The sequence below is a fragment of the Leptinotarsa decemlineata genome, unplaced genomic scaffold (assembly GCF_025532065.1).
Source record: "Leptinotarsa decemlineata unplaced genomic scaffold, Ldec_3_MD MMD2_tig00003192_RagTag_RagTag, whole genome shotgun sequence".
Classification (NCBI taxonomy): domain Eukaryota; kingdom Metazoa; phylum Arthropoda; class Insecta; order Coleoptera; family Chrysomelidae; genus Leptinotarsa; species Leptinotarsa decemlineata.
Window position 1 is genome coordinate 3,669,314 of NW_027412582.1, and position 23,359 is coordinate 3,692,672.

At 33.2% G+C, this 23,359-nt stretch overlaps 2 protein-coding genes across 6 annotated transcripts in view; one reads left to right on the top strand and one right to left on the bottom strand.

Moving 5' to 3' along the window:
• LOC141483161 (uncharacterized) overlaps positions 1–11,691 on the top strand; it is a 192,313-nt gene extending 180,622 nt beyond the window's left edge. Inside the window, exons 2-3 of one of the 4 annotated variants that reach the window (XM_074177612.1) lie at positions 8,599–8,628; positions 9,832–11,691. In XM_074177612.1, the coding sequence (XP_074033713.1) occupies positions 8,601–8,628; positions 9,832–11,495 (1,692 nt within the window). In that variant the 5' untranslated portion in view covers positions 8,599–8,600 and the 3' untranslated portion in view covers positions 11,496–11,691. Of the gene's footprint in view, positions 1–8,244; positions 8,629–9,831 lie in introns of those variants that run through there. The other 3 variants (XM_074177611.1, XM_074177614.1, XM_074177613.1) reach the window with 3 other exon arrangements.
• The window catches only part of LOC141483160 (uncharacterized), a 519,459-nt gene that overhangs the window by 384,368 nt on the left and 111,732 nt on the right, over positions 1–23,359 (bottom strand). The window lies entirely within an intron of this gene.

A 23,359-nucleotide genomic window follows, 5' to 3' on the forward strand; every position in this document is an offset into this window, starting at 1 on the left:
TTCAGGTTTATTGTTGCTTAATATAATTGTTTTTTTCAACTATTCTTTTTTAATTATTCTTTTTTACTTGTTTCAGGGATTTCAAATCATTTTATATAGTAGACAATGGAAGTCCGAACTAGTGAAATTCATCACGAAACATTGTCAATCACCTTCAAACAAACGTTGAATACCCGGTACGGACCCGGAACCAGCGACTTATTCCGAGGATATGAGAAGACTATGGTCAAGCTTACAAAGGAAGAAACTCACCTCAGTTTTCTGTGCAGAGCCAGAGACAATAACATCATCCCCAAAGGTTTTCTACTGAAATCGCCAATCCCAGGAGAGAGAGCTAAACGCATATTGGAACGCGCCAGCCGAGCACTGATAAGGTCTCAAATCAATTATCACCGTTGGAAGAGGTCAACTTTGCTGCAGGATGCCACAGAACGATTCGAAGAAATAAGAAGAGAGACATTGGAAGATGATCATGGACCAATCTTTGCCAAGATTGAAAGGACGTGCTTGAAGATCCGCCAAGACATGGAGAATACCCACAACAGAAAGTGGGGGAAGTTAGTGAGGAAACAATGCCCAAATACAGACCGAAAACAGGACAACTATGAAGCCACCAACGTCATCAACATGAGTTCCCGCCCGCTCACGGGAATAGAGGAATCCTTGTTGAGGAAAGGCCTGAATTTTGCCATTACGCCAACATCTGTGCCCACTTTGGAGATAATTACTGCAGTGGAATCCACCAGTTCCCTCATTGACCAGACAAAGGCAGAAGAGTTCAGATGGAAAATTAGAGAACAGTTGGATCGAGAACCAGTTCCAACATCAAACATCAGCAAGGTAGAACGTAGAGCTCTGAACGGCCTACGTAGAGACAGCACCATTAAGATCCTACCTGCAGATAAAGGAAACGCTACTGTGGTAATGGATACCGTGCTTTACGAACAGAAGATCGAAGAGGTTCTGCAGAAGGGACGATACACAAAGATCATACGGGACCCTACTGCATCAATCGAAAGGAAGTTGTACCAGATTTTGAAAAAACACCAAGTCTATTTTTCGGACAAGGAAAGATCATGGCTAACACCGCACCACAGTAAGCCCCCTCACTTGTATGGTCTACCCAAAATCCACAAGAAGGACGTTCCGCTTAGACCGATCATCAGCTCCAGAGATTCGGCTACTCAAAACTTGTCTAGATTTTTACTTCCCTTTATACAACCATTACAAGGAAAAACATCGTCTTTTGTGAAGAATTCAAGACATTTTGTCGAACTACTAGGGTCAATTGAAGTCTCACAGGAAGATCAACTAATTAGTTTCGACGTGGAAAGCCTTTACACCAACGTTCCGGTCGAAGAAGCACTCCAAATCATACAGAGAAAGCTATCCGAAGACAGGAACCTGAAAGAGAGAACGAATCTACCTATAGAAGTAATTATGGAATTACTAGGATGCTGTGTACGAAACTGTTATTTCCAACTGAAGGACGAATTCTTTACACAAGATGAGGGACTGCCAATGATATCGCCACTTTCACCAGTCATAGCCAACATATATATGGAGTGGTTTGAAACTCTGGCCATTGAAGAAGCCCACAAGAAACCTCGAGTCTGGTTGAGATATGTTGACGACATAATGGAAAATGGAAAGTAGAGAAAGTGAAAGTATCTCAACGACCTATAAAATAGTCATCTCTCGGAGGAAGCAGTCCAGTCATCACCCGAAGACGATTGTAGATACCAACAATCGAAACGTCGTGAACTAACGTGACTTGGAATCTCGACACTTTTTATTTTTTTATCATTTTCTTTTTGCATTCCTTTTATTTTTATTTATTCAATTATTATATTTTTACTTGTAGGTTATTTCACTATCATTTCATTTCAGGTTTATTGTTGCTTAATATAATTGTTTTTTTCAACTATTCTTTTTTAATTATTCTTTTTTACTTGTTTCAGGGATTTCAAATCATTTTATATAGTAGACAATGGAAGTCCGAACTAGTGAAATGCAAATTGAGGTGTTGTCTTCCTTTTACAATTGCTTGTTGACACCGATGCGCCTACGCCTGAGCTCACGCGACGCAGAGATTGTCTTACCTTCCAATACTAGTATTGACGATTTCACCTACTCAATTTTCGTGGTATTTTTACTTGACGTATTGTAGTTTTCTTTTAAGCGTCATTACTACCATAATTTATGGCTGTTTTATGGCTGTCAGTTTCATATTTTTATTTATCATAATGAGTACTTCCGAACATAAAGGATATCGAAAAAAGTGCTGCGTTCCTTCTTGTGAGTGAGACAATTTATTGTAACTCACGAGTTTGTGACAGACATTTCGCTGTTGAAGATAAAATTACTAGCAGAAGAGGTTTAAAACGACATGCTGTACCTGTTTTATTTCTTCTTGGTAAGTAAGCATAATCCTTACTCCTTTCGATATCTTGCAATTCTAGTTTATATATCTTATTCATCATATTCTCATTATTAAACAACAATTAGATTAACCACTTATCGAGTGCACCATAAGTATTGCTTCATGAATTTGCAGAAAAATAGAGATAGTATCATGTGGTTGAATAATAGTGTTCTACATGTTTTCAGAAACTATCGAAGAACCAAGAGGTATGGCAAGAATGAGTAGGTCTTCTGTGGCAGGTAAGAATTATTGTAAAACTGTAGTTCCAAAATATATGTAGTTTATAGAAAAAAATCCATACAAATGCTGCAATTTCATTTTATAGGCCAAGAACAATATGAGGACATGTGTCAGCCCTCCACTTCCATACCTGAGCAAGAAATTTGTTTTGGTACACCTTCCAGAAATGAAGTTATCAGTGTTACCCAAGGTATGAATAGAAAAATCTTGGAATGTTCATCATACATACCAATTTGTTAATTTTACACAATATATGAAAGAAAGAAAGAGAAATTATATATTCATGTAATTTTTCAGGTCATGGAAGCTGTGATGATAGCTATATAAACCAGCCATCAACTTCCACTTTTGAGCAAGAGCAAGAAAGTCATTTCCGGACACCAACAAGGAATACAATAAGCGTTACACAAGGAAAATAATACTGGAGCAACTATCCTTCAACCTAGTCAACTGTCCGGATCATTCTGACAGTGATTCAAAACTGTGTCATCTGATTGTTAGATGCTGTTTGTATTTTTGGTGTAGAAAAGTCAATTTGGTTACTAGGGGAAAAGATAAAAAATTCATTAGGTTTTTGAACACCCAGACAAACAGCGATTTCATTGATCCAATTATATTGTCCGCTCATGAAAAATTTTTGAAGAAAAAGAATCGTTTATTGAAAAAACATCAGTTTAAGTTGAGGTTTACGTATTTCCAATAAATTTTGAACTGAGTTCATATAGTTTCATTACCACATTTACACAAATTTAACTGAAAATAAATATGGTTGATCATAATTCTGTTCACATATTTATTGTTGCTTCACTTGTTGATATTTTTGATTGGTCAAGGTTTCTCCCAGATGATTTCTGTGGAATCAAAACCTGACCGGTAGTGAAGCAACAATAACAATAAATGATGAGATTGGAACCTGTGGTGTAACAGTTGAAACTTTTCCTAGAGAGCATCTTCAGGAGAAGAAAATTGATACTGTATCAATTTTCTTCTTCTGAAGATGCTAACCTTGTTAGCGAAACGCGCGTCAAGTGCAAAAATATCAGTTTGGTGTTAGGGTAATTAATCTCTAGGAAAAGTTTCAACAAAAAAGTAAAATGCGAACAGCCACTATTTGAATTTCGCGCTATATCTCTTAGGTTCGGCTGCCAAACACTGGAGGCGCTGAGAAAAGTGGTTCTGTCGTCAACATTGCCGTTACCGTTCTATGTGTGGCTGTTTTGTGGCCACTCAAGACATCATCAACAAGTCCATGACCCATCAACAAGTCCATGACCCATCAACACTCCTTTTCCCAGCAATGCAACCCTAAAACATTTTGGGTAACCGATCAATCCTTCGCCCGTGAACGACTATAGAACTAGTTCGGTGTAGGTCGTTGGAACAACGCAACTAAAGTTCAGCAGATGTCAACCAATTAAGCATTCCAAACCACGTGACCAAAATGGCGCCTGTAGGGCGCACATCTGCTTTATCCATAAGAGCTAATGGTTGTTTCAGTTGTGTTTTTGCTAGTTCATGTGTATGTTCGTGAATTATTTATATTTTGAGGTGTTGTCGAGTTATTTTTGATTGTCCATACATTCATTTAATAATGCAGAGTGATTATATGAAGAAGCTATTATTGGAAACACGAGATGTTGGAGAGAGGTAGGTTTGATGAGCTGTTTCATTGTTTTCAATTATTTACTTGGTTTTATTCACAACTTGTATTAGTTAACAATATTTGAACATGGCATTTTTTTATAGGTATAAGATGAAGTTGAAACTAATTCAAGATGTGGATCCTTTCACACTCACAAGTGATGATTTGGATTATTCTCTGAATGGCATTCCAGCAGTAACGAACATGGATATTGTCACATATTCGTTTTTAAATTAAGTTTTTTATAAGAAAAATGTTGATTATTGAAGTAAAAAGTGTTAAAGAAGGAGGAATAAGGTGTAAAGGTGACCTAGTGGATAAATGCTTGTTTTTAAATAGTTTATTCAGTGAAAAAGAAGGCTGAAAAGTTCCCCTTTTCTGAACTTTGAAGGGCCGTAACTTTTTAAATAAGGGAGAGCGCCGCTTTTTTCTTTCAGATTCGTAATCTACGCATCAAAATACATAAGTACAGTCAAAAATTTTTTCAAAATCGCCGGGTGTCCACATGACGAAAATTTACCGCCTCTAAGCAAAATGGACTTTGGACAAATTGCAGTACCTTCAACAATGCAACAAAAGACAGCAGTGCCACAGATGACTGAATCCGATATTGTCAATTAACTTACAAGGATTGAGACTATCGGCAAAAGTGCAAGTTTAATGAGGATTGTTGAGCCATTTGCCAATAAAATTTCTGGGACTGTAAATGTGAAGCTTGCATTTTCATTGGATATATACCAACAAAATTACGAATTCAAAAAATATATTGAATTGATGCAGCTATCAAAATCTATTAATTTATGTTTAAAACAAGAACAGTGCAACGAAATTGAGAAAATCGCTAGGAAACAACATGCTACTAATAATTGGTATTTACTTAGGGCTGGAAGAATAACAGCTTCAAAATCTAAATCCGTTTGTAGAACAAATAAAGAGTCACCTTCTCTCTCACTAGTTAAAAGCATATGTTATCCAATTAAAATATTGTTTAGTTCTGAAGCTACTACTTGGGGGTTTAACCATGAAAAAATTGCTGTCAAAAAATATAAGGAATGTATGGAAGAAAATCATAGATCCTTTATTATAAATGATGTAGGGTTGATGGTAAATCCAAAGTGGCCTCAACTGGGTGCATCGCCAGATAGAATAGTATTTTGTGAATGTTGTCTGGGCGGTTGCTTGGAAATTAAATGTCCTTATCTGCTCTCTGTAAATAATATACAAGATATACGTGAATATTTGAAGTGTAAAAATTCTTGTTTAACTTTGGAAAATGTTAAAGTGACTTTGAACCGAAGCCATTCTTATTATTATCAAGTACAGATGCAAATGTTTGTGTCTGGTCTATTGTATTGTGACTTTGTCATTTGGCCTCCAAATATTTTCTTCCAAGAACGTATTCTCCGGGATTTGGATTTTTGGAACAAAAATAGTGAAATTGCTCTTCAATTTCATTCAGAAGTGATTATGCCAGAACTTTTAGGAAGATACTTCACAAAGAATGAGGGAACTGTCAGACTAGCCCACTGGTGCATATGTAAGGGAGTTGATGATGGTACACCAATGATTAGGTGCGAAAATGATCTGTGTGAAACTCAGTGGTTCCATTTTGAATGTATTGGTTTGGTAGTTTTACCGAACAACGTTTGGTATTGTAGTAATAGTGAAGAAATGGAAAATAAACAATAAAAAACTTTTCAATAACATTACAATATTTGATTTTTATTTATTTTCATTCCATGCCCACAGTTGAAAGATTCATTAAAAGTTCATTGTATTATAGAGAGGACAAGTGGTTGTTTGATGAGATACTAAACCACCTCTGTACTAAAAAACATTGTGCTCATCTAGAGGGGTAGCCACAAATAGTTGAAGAGGGTTCAATTTATTTTTTTACCTTTTCTAGGCATTTAGAAATTTATTTTATTATTTATTTCAATTTACACATTTTTTTACATTTTATACTTACATAATTTATTCAATTTTATTGAGTGTTGTACATTAGGGTAACTTAAACATATAAAGTATTACTATACTACTTGTCATTTACAAATAGGGTTTTTGTTCTTAATTTTAACTACATAACAAAGAGTTCACAAAATTTACTATCTACATTAGAAGATAAACTAGAAAGAAAATAAAATTATTTAAATAAAATATGAGACTTGGTATCTTATTTGAAGTAATAGTAACCCTCTCTTACTGTCAGACTAATGCAATTACAAACTATAAAAATCAATTGTTAATTGTAACACTATTGAAACTAATAAATGATTGCAATTAAGCAATTGTAATTGTAGGTTTGTATAAATGATTACAATTAATTAATTTTTAATTGTGAGGAAGATTAACAATTGATTAGTTCTAATCATTTATACAAGCCCACAACTACAGTTAACTTATTTAATTGTCAGTTACCATTAAAAATGAAAATTTAATTGTTCAAACAATTCAATTGTGCCCAACACTGCCCTCAGAAGTATGGCTTCGCATTTTTTCAAAGTGGAATAATTGGTGGAGATAAATTAAGTAATGCACTACAGACTGTCACAATTTCATCCAAGATATTAGTGCCATCCTCCCTTTTTTTCACCATGCTTATCTGCCTCTGTAAAATATGATGGAATATTTTTACAGTTTACTGAACGGGTAGGCCAAATTATTAATGATTTTAGTCTTTGATACAGAATATGTATAATACTGTAAAAGTATGTTGATGCTGTTGTTGGATCAATTCCAAAACGGTAAGCTAAATCGTGAAACTGTGGGTTCAGTCGCAACTTTACAAGAGTAAGTAACAATCGATTGAAAGGGCTGAGAAACGTTGTTGATGTAGTGGGAATAAATGGTTTCACTTCCACAAATATGATTTGGTTGACAATATCATACTCAAATCCTGTGTAATAGGTCCATTTTACAGTATCACTAATACAATCCATTAGTCCAAGAGGAGAATGTTCAATCTTGCACTTCAAATTTTCAAGTTTTTCAGAGGCAAACTGCAACTGTTCGAATTTTATATCAAGTGCTTCCATTGTTAAATCTGTTTGCCAGGCTAAACCATCGCAACCATCGGTGGGGCCCTCATCATTTGGCTCCTTCTCCATAACAGGATTTGCAGAGTCGTGTTTGTGTATCTGGAAAAAGTTTGGCTTTTAAAATTTGATATCACAACATTTTTACCATCATTATTGTTTTTAATTAATATCTTACCAGTTTCTGTCTTTTATCGACTCTCTGTTTTCTGTCCATGTCATGTTTCCTTTTGGTAAAGGCTTGAGAGATATGGCCCATGTTTTGGGAGGGAACCCAATCGGGGTTATTCTTATCATCTAAAGCACTTGGTTTTCCTGAAAAATAAAACATACTAATCTTTCTTGCATGAATAATACATTGCTCGATGTAATTCATATTTGCTATATATCATTTTGCCACCTAATACAGTGAGGCTACTCCATTTAAAAGGACCAGAGTAAAAAATACCTCGTATGAAATGTCTCCTACAAACTCTCTGACTTCTTAGAATGGACTCCGTTAGATCTTGCCTTCTTATGGCAGCTAACCACATTTCTCGTCGCTTTCTTGACAACTCATTTATATGAGAATGGTGCGGAGAATTCGTGATATTGGGGACACTGTGAAAACTCACTCCTTCTCGCATTCCACGACTTCCACAACCCACTACAATACAAGTTATAGGCATTATATTGAAAATACCTTGTAAACACTATTATAATTGTTACTGCTGCGAAAAATCACTACACTCCACAAATTCTGGCACTGATTAAAAGAATAAATTAAATATATATCATAAATGTTTAAACGTAAACAATCCGTGTATACCCTACAAGCGCCATTTTGGATTTATTTGACACATCGTTGGAATGCCTAATAGTCTTAGTACCAGAGGCCATTACATGATGAAAGAGAAGAAGAATATTTTTGCACCAGTTTAAGGTTATGTCGATGTTATATCTTTAAAAACGTTTTGACAAAATTGAAAAAAAAATAAAAATAAAGAATTCGTCGTTGAAAACAAAACCTCTATGTTTAAAGGTAATGGCTACTGATGATTGTGAAAGAATAATTAAGAGAGAGCTTGAATATGTTGGGGATGAAGTGGTTTTTGAAACAAATATCATGAAATGTGAAACTGAAATAGTCGGTGAATCTGGACAAAATATGTTTGGTGAAAGTGTGATTGGCATTTACCTTGAACTCAAATCAGAAAAATGTATAGAAGAAATAAGTGAAGACCCTCAAAATGAGTTTCTTGATATACAGGGTGAAGATATGACTCATGATTCAAAACCCACCACAGGTAAAGTAGTTTGATGAAGGTTTTTTTGCATTCAGTAATTTTCCAATCATGTTGAATTGATGACCTATTGATTTTGTAGAAATTCATATTGAATATTGGTACTGAGTAGAAGTAGTAGAATATAGTAAACTGTATTTACTTGAGAATGATTTAACAAACTGAAACTGATTGTAACAAATTAAAAACTTACCAGACATCAGACAAAAGTTTTTTTTATCTTATAATCAATTTTCCAGTCCCATTCTATATCATATGAAATGAACATTCCTGTAATTTTTGTGTTTTTGATTCCTCTACCAATTGATACTTTTCATCCCTTCTCAATTGACCAAATGTTCAGAATCACATCTTTTCGTCTTTCTGTGAAAAATTTGTACCTCTTGTTAACATTTTTCTGACTCAGAGTATAATCACCGTATGTCACAATCAGCATTTCAAGTGTTTTCCATTTTTCACACAAAATTTTATGCAAATTTTTTGATTTTATATGTTGATACACAAGTGTACCAGCATAAAAAATATTACTAATCGAATGTAGGTAGCCTGCGAACATTCACCTTATTTTTTGAACAGACCTCGTATTCTCTTTGTTATTCATACTTTGCATAATAAAAAATGTTGGATTATTTATACAAATATATCTTCCTCTGATCTGCATTTATGTGAGGAGTGTACAACTGTTGATCCATCTCGGTAAACCCAGTTTTTGATGTATATGGTACATCCAGTTGTATATAAAAGGTTCTAACTTAGTTGAAAGATTTAGTTTGATTCATCTGATGATGCTAACTTGTTTAGCGAAACTCACGTCGAGAGAGAGACAGAGTGCTTTATTTATAGTGTGTAAAAAAGGCTTTCATTAGATGCAAGGCATTCCAATTCTACTTAAAAATTCAAATAGTCAATAATCAATTACAAAAACTCTCCTCAGTATCAATAATTCATTTCCCCTTGAATTTTTTTACAATATATTTTTAAATTTCTAATCAAATTTTGAATTTTCTATTCATGAAACCTCTCGAAAAAAATATTATGAATAAATAGACTTTGATTTATTATTGATCTGTTTGATTGAAAAGTTAAAATTTTTTTGTTACCCCTTTTTGAGGGGTAAAATCAACAGTAAATAAGTGAAAAATGAATATTATTTTCAAACAAATGATTTTGTATAAAATACCTAATTCATTTGTAATTTTTTCACAGATTCTGGAAACTTTTTTGTTAAAATGGAGGATGAAACGGCCATCGAGAAGAAAGAAGAGAGCTTCAATAAAAAGAATTCATCGGCATTATGTCAAAAGGAGTTTGGCATTGCAAAAGATCATATTGTGAAACCGTATCAGTGCAAAATCTGCTCAAAATCATTCATTTGGAAATGTCATTTAAAAAGACATGAAAAAACTCATACAGGGGAGAAACCATTCCAATGTAAAATATGTCTAAAGTTATTTGTTGGAAGAAGTAATTTGAAAGCCCACAAAAGAACACATACCGAAAAAAAACCATTTCAGTGTAAAATCTGCCTGAAGTCATTCATTCGAAATAGTCATTTGAAAAGACATGAAATGAGTCATACTGAAAAGAAATCATTTCAGTGTAAAATCTGCTCGAAGTCATTTTTGCAGGGTGGTAATTTGAAATCTCATGAAAGAACCCATACTGGTGAAAGGCCATTTCAGTGTAAAATCTGCTTGAAGTCATTTAGTCAAGGTAGTAGTTTGAAAACACATGAAAGAACTCATGTGTTTTCAAAACCATTTTTTCCGAGTGCTGATTTGGAATCTCATGAAAGGACCCATACTGGTGAAAAGCCATTTCACTGTAAAATCTGCTTGAAGACTTTCATTAAAAATAGTTATTTGAAAATACATGAAATAACTCATACTGGAAAGAAATCATTTCAGTGTAAAATCTGCTCCAAGTCATTTTTTCAGAATGCTCATTTGAAAACACACGAAAGAACCCATACTGGTGAAAAGCCATTTCAGTGTAAAATCTGCTTGAAGTCATTCACTCAAAGTAGTAGTTTGAAAACACATGAAAGTACTCATACTGGAAAAAGATCATTTCAGTGTAAAATTTGCTCGAAGTCATTTTTTCAGAATGCTCATTTGAAATATCATGATAAAACTCATACAGGGGAGAAATCGTTCCAATGTAAAATATGTCTAAAATCATTTGTTAGTAAAAGTATTTTGAAAGCCCATGAAAGAATTCATACTGGGGAAAAACCATTTCAGTGTGAAATCTGCTTGAAGTCTTTTATTTATGATACTAATTTGAAAAAACATGAAAGAACTCATACTGAAATTAAATCATTTCAGAATACTAATTTGAAATTTCATGAAAGAATCCATACCGATGAAAAGCCATTTCAGTGTAAAATCTGCTTGAAATCATTCACTAAAAATAGTAGTTTGAAAAGACATGAAAGAACTCATACTGGTGAAAAGTCATTTCAATGTAAAATCTGCTTGAAGTATTTTATTGATAATAGTAATTTGAAAAGACATGAAAGAACTCATACTGGTGAAAAGCCATTTCAGTGTAAAATCTGCTCGAAATCATTTTTTCAGAGTGTTAACTTGAAATCTCATGAAAGAACCCATACTGGTGAAAAGCCATTTCAGTGTAAAATCTGCTTGAAGTCATTTAATCAAAGTAGTAATTTGAAAAAACATGAAAGAACTCATATTGGAAAAAAATCATTTCAGTGTACAGTCTGCTCGAATTCATTTTTTCAGAGTGCTAATTTGAAATCGCATGAAAGAACCCATACTGGTGAAAAGCGATTTCAGTGTAAAAGCTGCTTGAAGTCATTTAATCAAAGTGGTAATTTGAAAACTCATGAAAAAACACATTCATAATGCTTTTTTATGCAGAACGTATACTGAGAAAAAACCATTTCAGTGTGAAATCAGTTTGAAGTCTTCGGAAACTCATGCAAATCGGAAAAATTATTTCATTCTGCTAAGTTATCTTTTGTTAATTTGTTTTTTGGTATAGAAAATCGTGAATTTGATGAAATGAATTTATTATCTCAAAATATAAGATTAATAATAATGTCTTTATTTTTCATTCCTCAGCAAAGTCCAGCATTAATACTGCTCTGTTCAATTGAGTACCGTTTATATTTACAATAGTAAGTACATTATAAACAAGCAAATATAACTAAATAATTATACTTGAATTACACACATTATGAAGGTACAAAACATTAAACAGATTGAATTAAAAGTGCTATATTTTTCAGAGAGATTAATTTTTGAGAACAACAGGTTTTGGCTTTCTAGTTCTACATCTTTATACAAAAAAAAATTAGGAATCTTCCAAATAAAGGGAGAAAGCAAATAAATCGCAATAAACTCTCCACAAAGATGTGCAGATCATGCAAAGAAGTAACTTTAAGACACAAAGTGGAAGAAAAAGTATTCTCGAAACAGTTGATAGCTATACATTTTATGCTTTGTCAGTAAGAAATTTGTTCTTTCAACAATAATGTATACATTGTTTGAATTACTAGTTGTTTCAAGTTTGACTGGTACTTTGTCTGCCAGAAAATGACAGTATCATCAGCAAATAAGTTAATTCTTCCTACATTCGAAGTTAGTAAATCAACTAAACAAATAAATTAATGGATATAGCCGTCACTACATGGTAGGAGATCATCATGAAAAGTGAGAAATAAAAATCTATTTTTTTTTAACCACTTGTATTTGTATCTAACGTTACTGAAGTTTCGTCCTATAAGAATATTTTCATACGAATACGTAGTTGATTGGGTCTATCCGACCCTCCACCGCAACTCGCAAGAGTTTATTGTGGTTAAAAAAAAGAATCTTTTCAAGTATTCATGCATGATATGTCCAACACGATCCTTTTATATCTTCTGAGCCTCGGCTATTTCTATCAACTCCACTTTGAGTTTATCCAAAATAATTTTTTGGACTTTTCTGATGTTTTTGTGGATAATAGTCTCTTTGGGGCGTCCACTCTGATAATCCATGTCATCCATTTTCTTCAAACTAACAAAAATTGCTTCACTCAACATGTTCTATCCCACAAAGTAGAATTCCGACACCTACAAAATTTGTAGGTGTCGGACTTCTACTTTTCAAGGTTAGGGTTAACTAAAAATCGAATGGATTCACTAATAGTATCGCCATCTGTATGTTAGCCTACGAAGTTTTCAGCCCATCTAGTACTTCCAATATTTTGTCGAAAATTTCTGCTATGTTAGAGTAACAAGTCTAAATAACGTGAACGTTGATGTTACACATCTCCTCGTCACAAAAAAAAATCATAACATTTAATAGCGAGGTGAATACTCTCAGTAAATATAACAAACTTTTTTTTCGAGAGATGTGAACAATTATTCCCAGTATTTTACAAAAACTAATAACAAAACCTTTGAACGTGTGAATCTGAAACGATGTTATTGAATTCTTATTAGCATATGGTCTGATGTTTTGGGGCAGTACTGATTCATTATACAAAAGTTGAATAATGGGGTTTATCTAAGAACTATGTAAACAGTTGATTTCCCATTTGCAAATTCTTACATTGCCTTCACCTCATATTTGTAAGTGTAAAAACAGTGTTAGCAGAAATTGGGAAAATTTTCATTTTCATTAATAGCCAGGCTATTAATTGGTAATAACTCGTATATATCAAGAAATTGGGAAAGAAAGGTTTTGCCTTTCTACTTCTTCATCTTTATACAAAAAATGTGGGAAACTTTCAAACAAAAAAGAAAAACAATTTCAAAATAAAGTCTTTACAAAGATGTGTAGATCCTGCAAAGAAGTAACTTTCAGACACGAACTGGAAGAAAAAGCCCTGTCAAAACAACAACTCTCATAAACACAAAAAAAATTTAGAAACGACTAATCTCATATGAACATTGAATTATACAAAAACACTTTTTCCTGCGGACATATCTCAAAAATTATAATCTCCTAAACATATACCCCTTTTAATTATATAATAAGAAATTTTTGTCATCACTTTAGGGTCAATTACAGTTTATAACTTACAATATATCAAATCTATGTTTCTACAGGAACGTTTTTTCCGAAATATATTTTATGCAATTATGTTTCATTATCACAATCAGTGATATGTGTTTTTGTAGTATGCAAATGAAAATTTCATGCCTTAATTTCAGTAGTTTGTATGCTCTCAATATAAGTATTCAAAAAACAACTTTTAGTTTGAATGACCATCAAGTTTGAGAACTTCAACCCAAGTCTCAAATATTTCATCTCACGTGGAGAGAACATTATACAGTAGAGAAACCCAGTTATTCAGATGAATTGGAACCACCATTAGTCCGGATAATCAAATATCTAGATATTGGAAATTAGCCAATAGAAAAGGCTTATTTGAAAGACAAAAACCTTGGAAAGGTTTGAGTCACTAAAAAAATTACCAATATAGTAATTAAAAGTTGGTATATTATTTAACGAGATAAAACTTGATAAAACAAAGTGTGTCTAGTCAAGCTGGAGGAAAACGCTTTTCAATAGACCTACCTACAAAAATGCAATTCGCAAGGATATTGACCAGAAAGGATATAATGATTTTTTCATTGACACGCCTCGAAAAACACATTATTACGTTGTTTCAAGAATTTCGTCCGTTTTTATGAGTTTAGTTTGAACTGTACTATCTCGGTAAATACATATTTAATTTAATCGAAATGTGGGTCATTTGCACCTTTGCCAACTTAACACAAGTCGAATAATTCCGTCAGAATTAAAATTGTTTGCTCGGGATTCGATGAAGTCGACGAAGGCCGCTTTTGCCTGGTCCTGATTGGCAAAGATTCTACTGGTGACAAAATTATCGAAGTGCTTGAAAAGATTGTTGGCGAAAGGTCTGGGGAGTATGGTGGGAGAGGCAGAACGACGCAATAGGAATCTGCTGTGATGGTGGTGGCCCGGTTGCAGAAAGTTATACTGAATCACACAAGTCGCTGACCACCATACAGTAACCATGATCTTTTTTTGATGGGTTTTCGCCTTTATGAAGTGCCTAGGGGCTCATCGGTGTCCAACCACTGAACTGAACGTCTCCTGTTGTCATAGAGGACCACCACACGTGACGATCAGATCCAAGAAAGGATCAATTTTTTTACGTAAAACCAAAGACGAACAGACTGCGAACCGTGACATTTTTCAAGCTTCTGGACCGTCTCAATACGTATTAAACCATCAAAAACCGCATGGGAGATGGTACCCAAATCTTCCACCATCCCACGCTCCGTTTGTGATTGGTCAGTCTCTAGCAGGGTCCTCTCAAATCCTCGTCTATCACTGCATTCGTTGACACTATCTTTGCAAACTACCTGTAGTATTTTCGAGCTATTCTGGCAACACTTTGGTTCAATTTGAATTCGTAGAGAAAAATTGGCATATAAGCTGAAAAGAGGCAAAAAAAATTAAATTTGGAAAAAATGAACAGCATCGACGTACAGAGTACAGAATTCTCTATCGAATAGTATATTCCACGACATAATAAAATAAATATTTATTGAGATGTGTAGCTACAAAAACACATGACATCCTCCATCTTGATACAAAAAAAATGTGTGAATAGAGACATTCAATAACCTTTTTGATTTGTTGAATTCGTGTTCTTTACGACATCCCTGTAAATACAAAAACGTTTTTGAAGCTTCCAAATTCCAATTAGAGTTTTTGAAAAATCTTGAAATTTTCAATTCAGAGGACAAAAATGTCACAAATCGAGTCAAATTTAGAAAATACTGGATTTTTCCATGAATAGTGTAATTAAAATATGAGATAAGCTTTCCAAATTCAATTATAAATATTTAAAAACGAGACGACTCAATTCAGATTGTCTTGAAAATTTTTTTGGTGCTGTAAGCCAACAATAAGGAAATAAAGTTAATCCGACCCCCATACAATTTCAAAGGGCATTCCGGAAGTTGTTTTGCCAAAATTATTTTCATTTCAATCATATGAATTGTAAGAATGATTTAGATGATTTATTAATCAGCATACAATCCACAAACGTAAATGATATATTTATATCAGATGAGAATCACTTTTCTCCAGCCCTTGCCCTTCCGGATTATGATTATAAAAATGAAGATGTATGTACTCAGAATTTATTCAGTTACGTTTGTGGATACATTGAAAAAAAGCTCTTCCAGTTCATACATGTTATGTGTGTCACTCTTTCAGCACGAAGTGCAGGACTTTGGATGTAAATCGTCTGTTAAGCTATTTTAAGCTTATATTACGGAAAAAAAAAGTTTGGAAATTTGCGCTCACCACCAAATGAATTCATTAATTTTATATATCAGTTGGAATGTTTATTTAACAATCGATTTACAGAAATTTCTACTGGGGGAGCAGTTTCGAATATATTATTCAACCTAATGAAGGATGTGGATTTTCTTCATCCTTGTGAAAATTTTCCAAAAATATACATAATTAAGCTATTCATAGGAATGAAAATTTTTTATAGTATCAAATACACTAATAGAAATATCAATAATACCAAAGGTAAAACTGTAAAAAGGAAACTTAAGATTCTGTCACATTTTTAAATTAAGAGGTTTTGGTAAAATATCTTGTTTCATAATTTTTTCATTTGGAACCTTACTTAATTAGAACCCTGATTGTATTGATGTTAATGAAAGTTTAAGTTAAGATTACATAAAATAACAAAAGTCACTTCTATTCATTTCATCCGTAGTGGACTTATTTATTTCAGAGGATATGAAATGATTATATAATATAAGCATTATTCTATTATCGTAACTTTATTTTAATTTTCTATCTAATGAATTGGATTTACAAAAAAGAGTAATTTAATTTATTACTTAAAAGTCAATTCATCATAAATAATAAATTGGCCACATGGTTGAATATTCTCTATTATTACTGCAAAAATTGTTCAATTAACAATATAAAAATTGAATGGAGTAAGATGCCCTTCACAGTATAATTTTATATTTCACAGTGAGCCCACGTACTATACTAGAACGTAAGAGTATGTATTTTTATTAGTGTATATCGCTGAGAGGTCTTTTTTCTCAGTGAACCAGGTTGTCTATCACTCAAAATGTTCGGTTCGAAGTTGGGACACAGAACATCAAAGGATCTGACGTTAATGTCGCTTCTCTGTGGTAGGTATTCTCGGACGAAACCCTAAATATGAATACATTTCATCTTTTCGATAACAGTAACCATTACTGCATTTTCCTGCCATTTCATTCGATGGAACCGCAGGATAATCCTTTTGCTGGCGTCAGCAATGTTTCTGGCTGAAAATTTATTGTACTAGAATTGAACTCTTTTATATACCAAATTTTTCGACATCAGTAAGCCAATGACGTCATATAAAAATTGACTTTAAAGGGCGGGTAATTCAAATTACCTACTTTTGAATGAACAAATCTCAGACTAACAAAATACAATACAGTGGCATTTTCCATCCTTACATTGAAGGCAGCATAACTTTGTTTGTTTACGGGAAGTAGGTTACGGGATGATACTGCATGATAATGCCTATGCTGGCGTCAGCGATGTTCTCTTGGAATTTATTGTACTAGAAATGAACTATTTTTTGCACCAGATTCAGATGTAAGGTACTAGATCACAACAGCATAGGTAACAATTGTTACCTATGCTGTGACTAGATTACATTTTTTAGGTTGTACCTCAGAATAATAATAAGACTTATAGTTGCCATGCCTATACGGTGCCTATACCAATACAATACATGTATTTTGAAGCGGGTATCGGACTTATAGGCGAGGGGGGTGGTGACGGGTACTGAGAGGTTATGGAGAATTTGTTTACATTTGAAGTAAGTTGGGCCATAAAACAGTGGCGGTTGGTTTAGTTGAAAATCGGAGAGATATTATATATTTATAAAATAAATAATTTCATGTGAAAATGTATTATGTTTAAATAGTTCCTACAGAAAATCTGATTTATTATTAATGATTATGTAAATGAGGCCAGTTTTTCTACCACCTACCTACTGGATGTTTATTCATGTATGGCTTTTTAATAGAGCGTGTGGTTTACTGGGTTAAAATTAAATTATTTCATATGAACTAATTCATAACAATGATTAATGTTAATTTCAAAAGTAATGAACTTTGCTTCATAAAATCAGATGAAAAAGTTTGTGATTTATTCTCAGATTTTATAAACAAGCGGTACGGTTTGTGAGGTCCGATATGAAGAATTTTCGATTAGAAATCATTATTTCATTTAAAATTGGTATCTAGGGGTCTTTGTGGACCGACATTATGAAAGGGGATATTTTTGTTGTTTTCAATTATCATTTTTTTGATCTTATTCTTATAAATGAAGTTTTTGAAACTAGGTTTATATTATTTCATTATTCGACATATCCCAACCAAAAAAAGGTTCAAAAATGACAACCGTCATTTCTTATTGAATATTGTCTGTATGCAACGCGAAAGCCTCGTTTAAAGAAAATAAAACCAAAACGGAAATCATATTCTTTGTGTGACGTAAGTTAGTTGTTAAGTGAGCAATAACAGATTTAACACCGGTTGCACAAGAATAGTTATTTAGTATACAAACTGAACATTGAGCAGAAAGCTTTTGATCTGTTGATCACAGAATTAATATGACTCATGGCACACATTGAAAAACATATTTTTCATTTTTGAATACGTTTTTTCTCATTTACATTAATGATTTTCCGTAAATATAGAATTCGTCAGCGTGAATTATTGAATAAAAAAAAACATAATGTCGGTCCACAAAGACCCCTAGGTACCAATTTTGAATGAAATCACATAATTATATCAAACCTCAATCGTAATTACAAATGTTCATGATTTCTAATCGAAAATTTTTTCATCAACTCTGAGAATAAATCACAAATTTCTTCATCTGATTATATGGAGCAGAGTTCATTACTTCCAAAATTAACATTTATCATTATGAATTAGTTCATTTGAAATAATTTAATTTCAACCCAGTAAACCACACGCTCTATTAAAAAGCCATACATGAATAAACACCCAGTAGGTGATAGAAAAACTGGCCTCATTTACATATTCATTAATAAAATAAATCAGATTTCCTGTAAGAACTATGTCTTATTATTACTCTGAGGAAAACATCAAGTCATATGTCATTAGTTCTTGCGCAGCGTCGAAATCGATTCTTCTTCTTATATTGTGCCATTTTCAGTGTCCTTCTTGAAATATATGTAAGGACCGATGTGGGGAAACGCCATAGAGCAGTGATAAAAAATAAAAATAGTGCTAGAATTGCTTCAAATTTTCAACAGTAGTTCTAACACCTCACGATATACATGTATTATTTCAGAAAAGATTTGAAATTACCTTGGGTTTATATAGTAACTGTTGGTGTTGAATCAACAGAAAAATCAACGTTTCAATAGCCTATGACAAAATTATTTATATTACCCATTCTTCTCAGGTGCTTTAGTAAGAGACGATTAAAAAAATAAATTCCTTATATCATTCATGTTGCTTCATAACGCTATGTTAAGTAAATTTGGCAGGTCGACTGTATAAATAATCCTATTCACATCAGTTGTGTTTTGTTGACACCCAGATTGAGTTAGAATAGTTCTATATATCACCGATAAATCCACCAATTGATCCGTTGGCTCTTTTCTGCTGATGGATTCATCTAATCGAAACGTTACGTGTTTTTTCAGACAGAACTATCTATCATAATTTTTATGATGAATTTGAAAACTTGCCTACTCCCGCCAAAAGTTAATCGCCATTTCTAGAGATACGGAAACGAAAGAATCATATATTCCAGTCGGTAGCCAAGCGGTTCGGTGTGGGTGCTTTGTTCACTCACTCGAATTGACTGCCGTGTTGGTCGGTGGTTCAAGCCCTAGCCTGAACGATCGATCTTCACTTGCTACCGACAACCCGTGTTAGGAATCACACGTTAAAAGGTAAGACCTCGTTAATCCTTGGCTCGCACAAGTTTCGACTTCTGAGGGTTGTCGTTCGTAGGGGTGCGACAGCTGGTTAACGGAAAAAACAGATTTTATCGATTGTTTCTTGGAAACTCTAACTTTAAAAGTAAAAATTTTGACTTTATTCTCGAAATTTCGACTTTGGCCGGTAAATTTTGACTATAATCTTGGATTTAAACTTCAATCTCGAAATTTCGAGTGTTGAAATTTCGACTTCAATCTCACAATTTCGACTTCAAACTTAAAACTCAGAAATTGAAATATTTTTAGTTTCAAGTATAAATTTATAAAATGAAGTCAGCATAAAATTGTAATTTAGGATTGAATTTATTATAGTCTATTTCAAAAGAGTGTAGAGTAATAAATCATGAAGTGTCATAAAATTTGCCTGAATTTCGTTGTCGTCCATGGGCGTAGGCAAATCTTAGGATTATTAAACTTAATAATTAAAGTAAATTAAAAATTACAGACATAGATAATAATAAAAGGCCATTTTTGGGAAGTAATTTGGTCTAAAACTAAGTACCTACATGTATTTAGGTAAGTAAAATTTCTTAAAAAAAGATTAAGATTAATTTTAGTGGTTCTTGTAAACTTATTTAATATGCAATTTGGGTTCATATACTTGAGCATGATTTCTCAAAAAAGGGTTAACACTTAGTTCCGAGGTGCCATGTCATTATAATAATCCCTTTTTGACCCTGCCCACCAATCATGCAATACCTATTAAACCCAGGTAATTAAGAAAAAGGGTTTAAATATATTGTAATGGTGTCTTAAACATTCGAGTTATAATAGTAATTGTTACTACACCAATTAAACGTACAGTGATATTGTGATATAGAAATAGTGAAAAAGTTATAAAATGGGGACATTTACTCCAAAGAAAAGAAGTGTAAAAAATTCTCCGCTATCTGTTTGCGAAAAAGTTATAATTTTAAATGTATATGATTGCATAAAACACGATCACCCTAGTTTGTCTGTGCAAGAAAGTGTTGAGCGATGTGCCCGAATGACTGGAATTGGACAGTCCACGATTTTTAAATTATTGCGAGAAAGAAAGATATCAGGCCAGGTAAGTCCATGCAAGAGAAAATCAGGAAGACCAATAAAAATCTTAGATGAAGACACCAAATGTGACATTCGAAGAAAAGTTCATTCGTTTTATTTTAAAAAGGAAATACCCACTCTTGAAAAAATATTTATCGAGATAAGCCAAGATACCGATATTCCTTTGATATCCAGAAAACTTTTATGGAAAACTTTAAAAAGTATGAATTTTGCCTGGGAAAAGCACAATCGAAAGGCACTATTACTGGAAAGTGATGAAATTGTTTGCTGGAGACGAAAATATTTGACAACTATAAAGCAGTACCGCAGAGAGCAAAAGAAAATTTTTTATCTTGATGAGACGTGGATAAACGAAGGTTATATAGTCAAAAAAATGTGGCAAGATAAAAATATAACAAGTTCTCGCCAAGCTTTCATAGAAGGCCTTTCGACGGGTATTAAAGTGCCTTCGGGAAAAGGGAAGAGGCTTATAATTGCTCACATTGGAAGCGAAGACGGATTTTTAAAAGAAGGTTTGTTAAGCTTTGAGTCGTGCCGGACGGGAGATTATCATGAGGACATGAATTCGGATGTCTTCGAAGACTACTTCGGGGAAATGTTAAAATTTCTTTCAGCTGATTCGGTCGTGGTTATGGATAATGCAAGCTACCATTCAAGGCGCTTAGAGAAGGTACCAACTTCAGCTTGGAGAAAGCAAGAAATTATTAACTGGCTGTCAAAAAAAGGTATTCAGTTTGAGACGAATTCAGTAAAGAAGGAACTACTAGCCATAGTAAAACAACATAAATCTCGCTTCATGAAATATGCCGTAGAAGATGTAGCAGAAAAGTATAAAGTAACTGTGCTGCGCCTACCGCCATATCATTGCGAATTAAATCCTATAGAACTTATATGGGCACAAGTTAAAGGATATGTTGCAAGGCATAATACCACATTTAAAATGAAAGATGTCAAGGTATTGTTTGATCAAGCCATTATGGAAATCACATCAGAAAACTGGCAAAAAGCAATCCAGCATGTTTTAAAAGAGGAAGATAAAATGTGGGAACTGGACAACTTGGTCGATCAGGTGGTTGACCCTATAATTATAACACCAGGGGATGATGACAGTTCTTCGGATGAAGACTATACTGATGTAGAATAATTTAATTGAATTGTAAATATACTGTAGCGGGATAAGCAATCTGGACAGAGATCAGTGTATCAGTGACAGTGACACTTTTGCTTAGGTTAGGGTTTAGAATTAAGGGTAGTCTGAATAATTATTTTCTCGGAAGGTTCTCAAAAATTGTACCTAGTAATCTCTAGAACATTCAATTAGGGTATAAATAGAGTGTTGTTAAACGTTAAGGGAAGTTCACAGTTTTAGTATTGTTCAAGTGTCAAATTGTAATAACGTATCCAGTAAAGTTCTTGTCGTTTTTGTGAATAAATTGATTTAAAGTCCCCACAAGTGTTTCAATACGTAAAGTTCGTTCGTGTGTGTTTGTGAGTATTTCCCGATTTCGGTTCGTATATATTTTATTGTTACATTTTATATTTTTTTAATAACACTGTTCTGCTGTATTAAAATTTTATTTCCTTTAATATAATTTTTATGAATGCATATTCTTTTGGCAATTATCCCACTAGCGCGCCTCTGGCTCAGTATTTATCCGTCGATAACAATGGACAAATCCCTTAAAACAGGGTGATACCTACCTGCTCTTTATGAAACGACATAATTTTGCAATGCGGACTAGGGAAGTGACAGAATTTATTGACGGATCACCCTGTAGCGCTTTTGAATACTTAATGAGATTTTATTACTCTACACTCTTTTGAAATAGACTATAACAAATAATTGAAAAATTAATATGAATCAATTCTAGAAATGAACTGATTTCTCATCTACCATATTCTAGAACAAATGTATTACTCAAGTCACCAGTTGTTGCAATGAGCAAACTTTACAGTCAACTCTGTGAAAATCTCGACATTTATTATGAATATATTGTTCAAATTAACAACCACGTTAAGAAACTTTTACCCTCTAGTCAAAATACATGATCCCAAATTGAAAGTTATTCTACCATGTTATTCTATTATATTCTACCACTGTATTACTGCTGAATTATGTTTTTTTTTGTAATACACCTGAACTATGTTTTTACTTGTTAGCTCCACTGAACTGTATTTATATATACAGTTCAGTGGTTAGCTCTATATCTGACTTAAGGTTTTTTTTCAATGACTCTCCTAACTTGCTGCACACAAGTGTTGCACCTAATTTTTTGCTAAATGTTTACTTTATTTTTTGTTTACTCAGGTGTTTCTAGTTGATAAATTAGTATTGTATTCATGTATATGTGTATGTATGTGTATTGTGTGTATATAGGCAGATATAAACTGTAACATGCTTGTTATTGGGATTTATTCCTGTTTAAACATTTTTTTTTAGAACTGAATACAACGAGCATAGATAACGAATAACTTTTGACGAAAATTACTTAATCTCTAATATGAGTGCCAACAAAACACATCCTGTGCTCGATGTATATTGATCGAGCAGAAAATGACAGATTCGAAGTAAAACACACTTATAGCAGTCTATACTGAATCTCTAACTTTTTTCTTTTTTCCTTCCATTTGAGTTTGATATTGACACTGATTATATGAAATTTGTTTATGAATC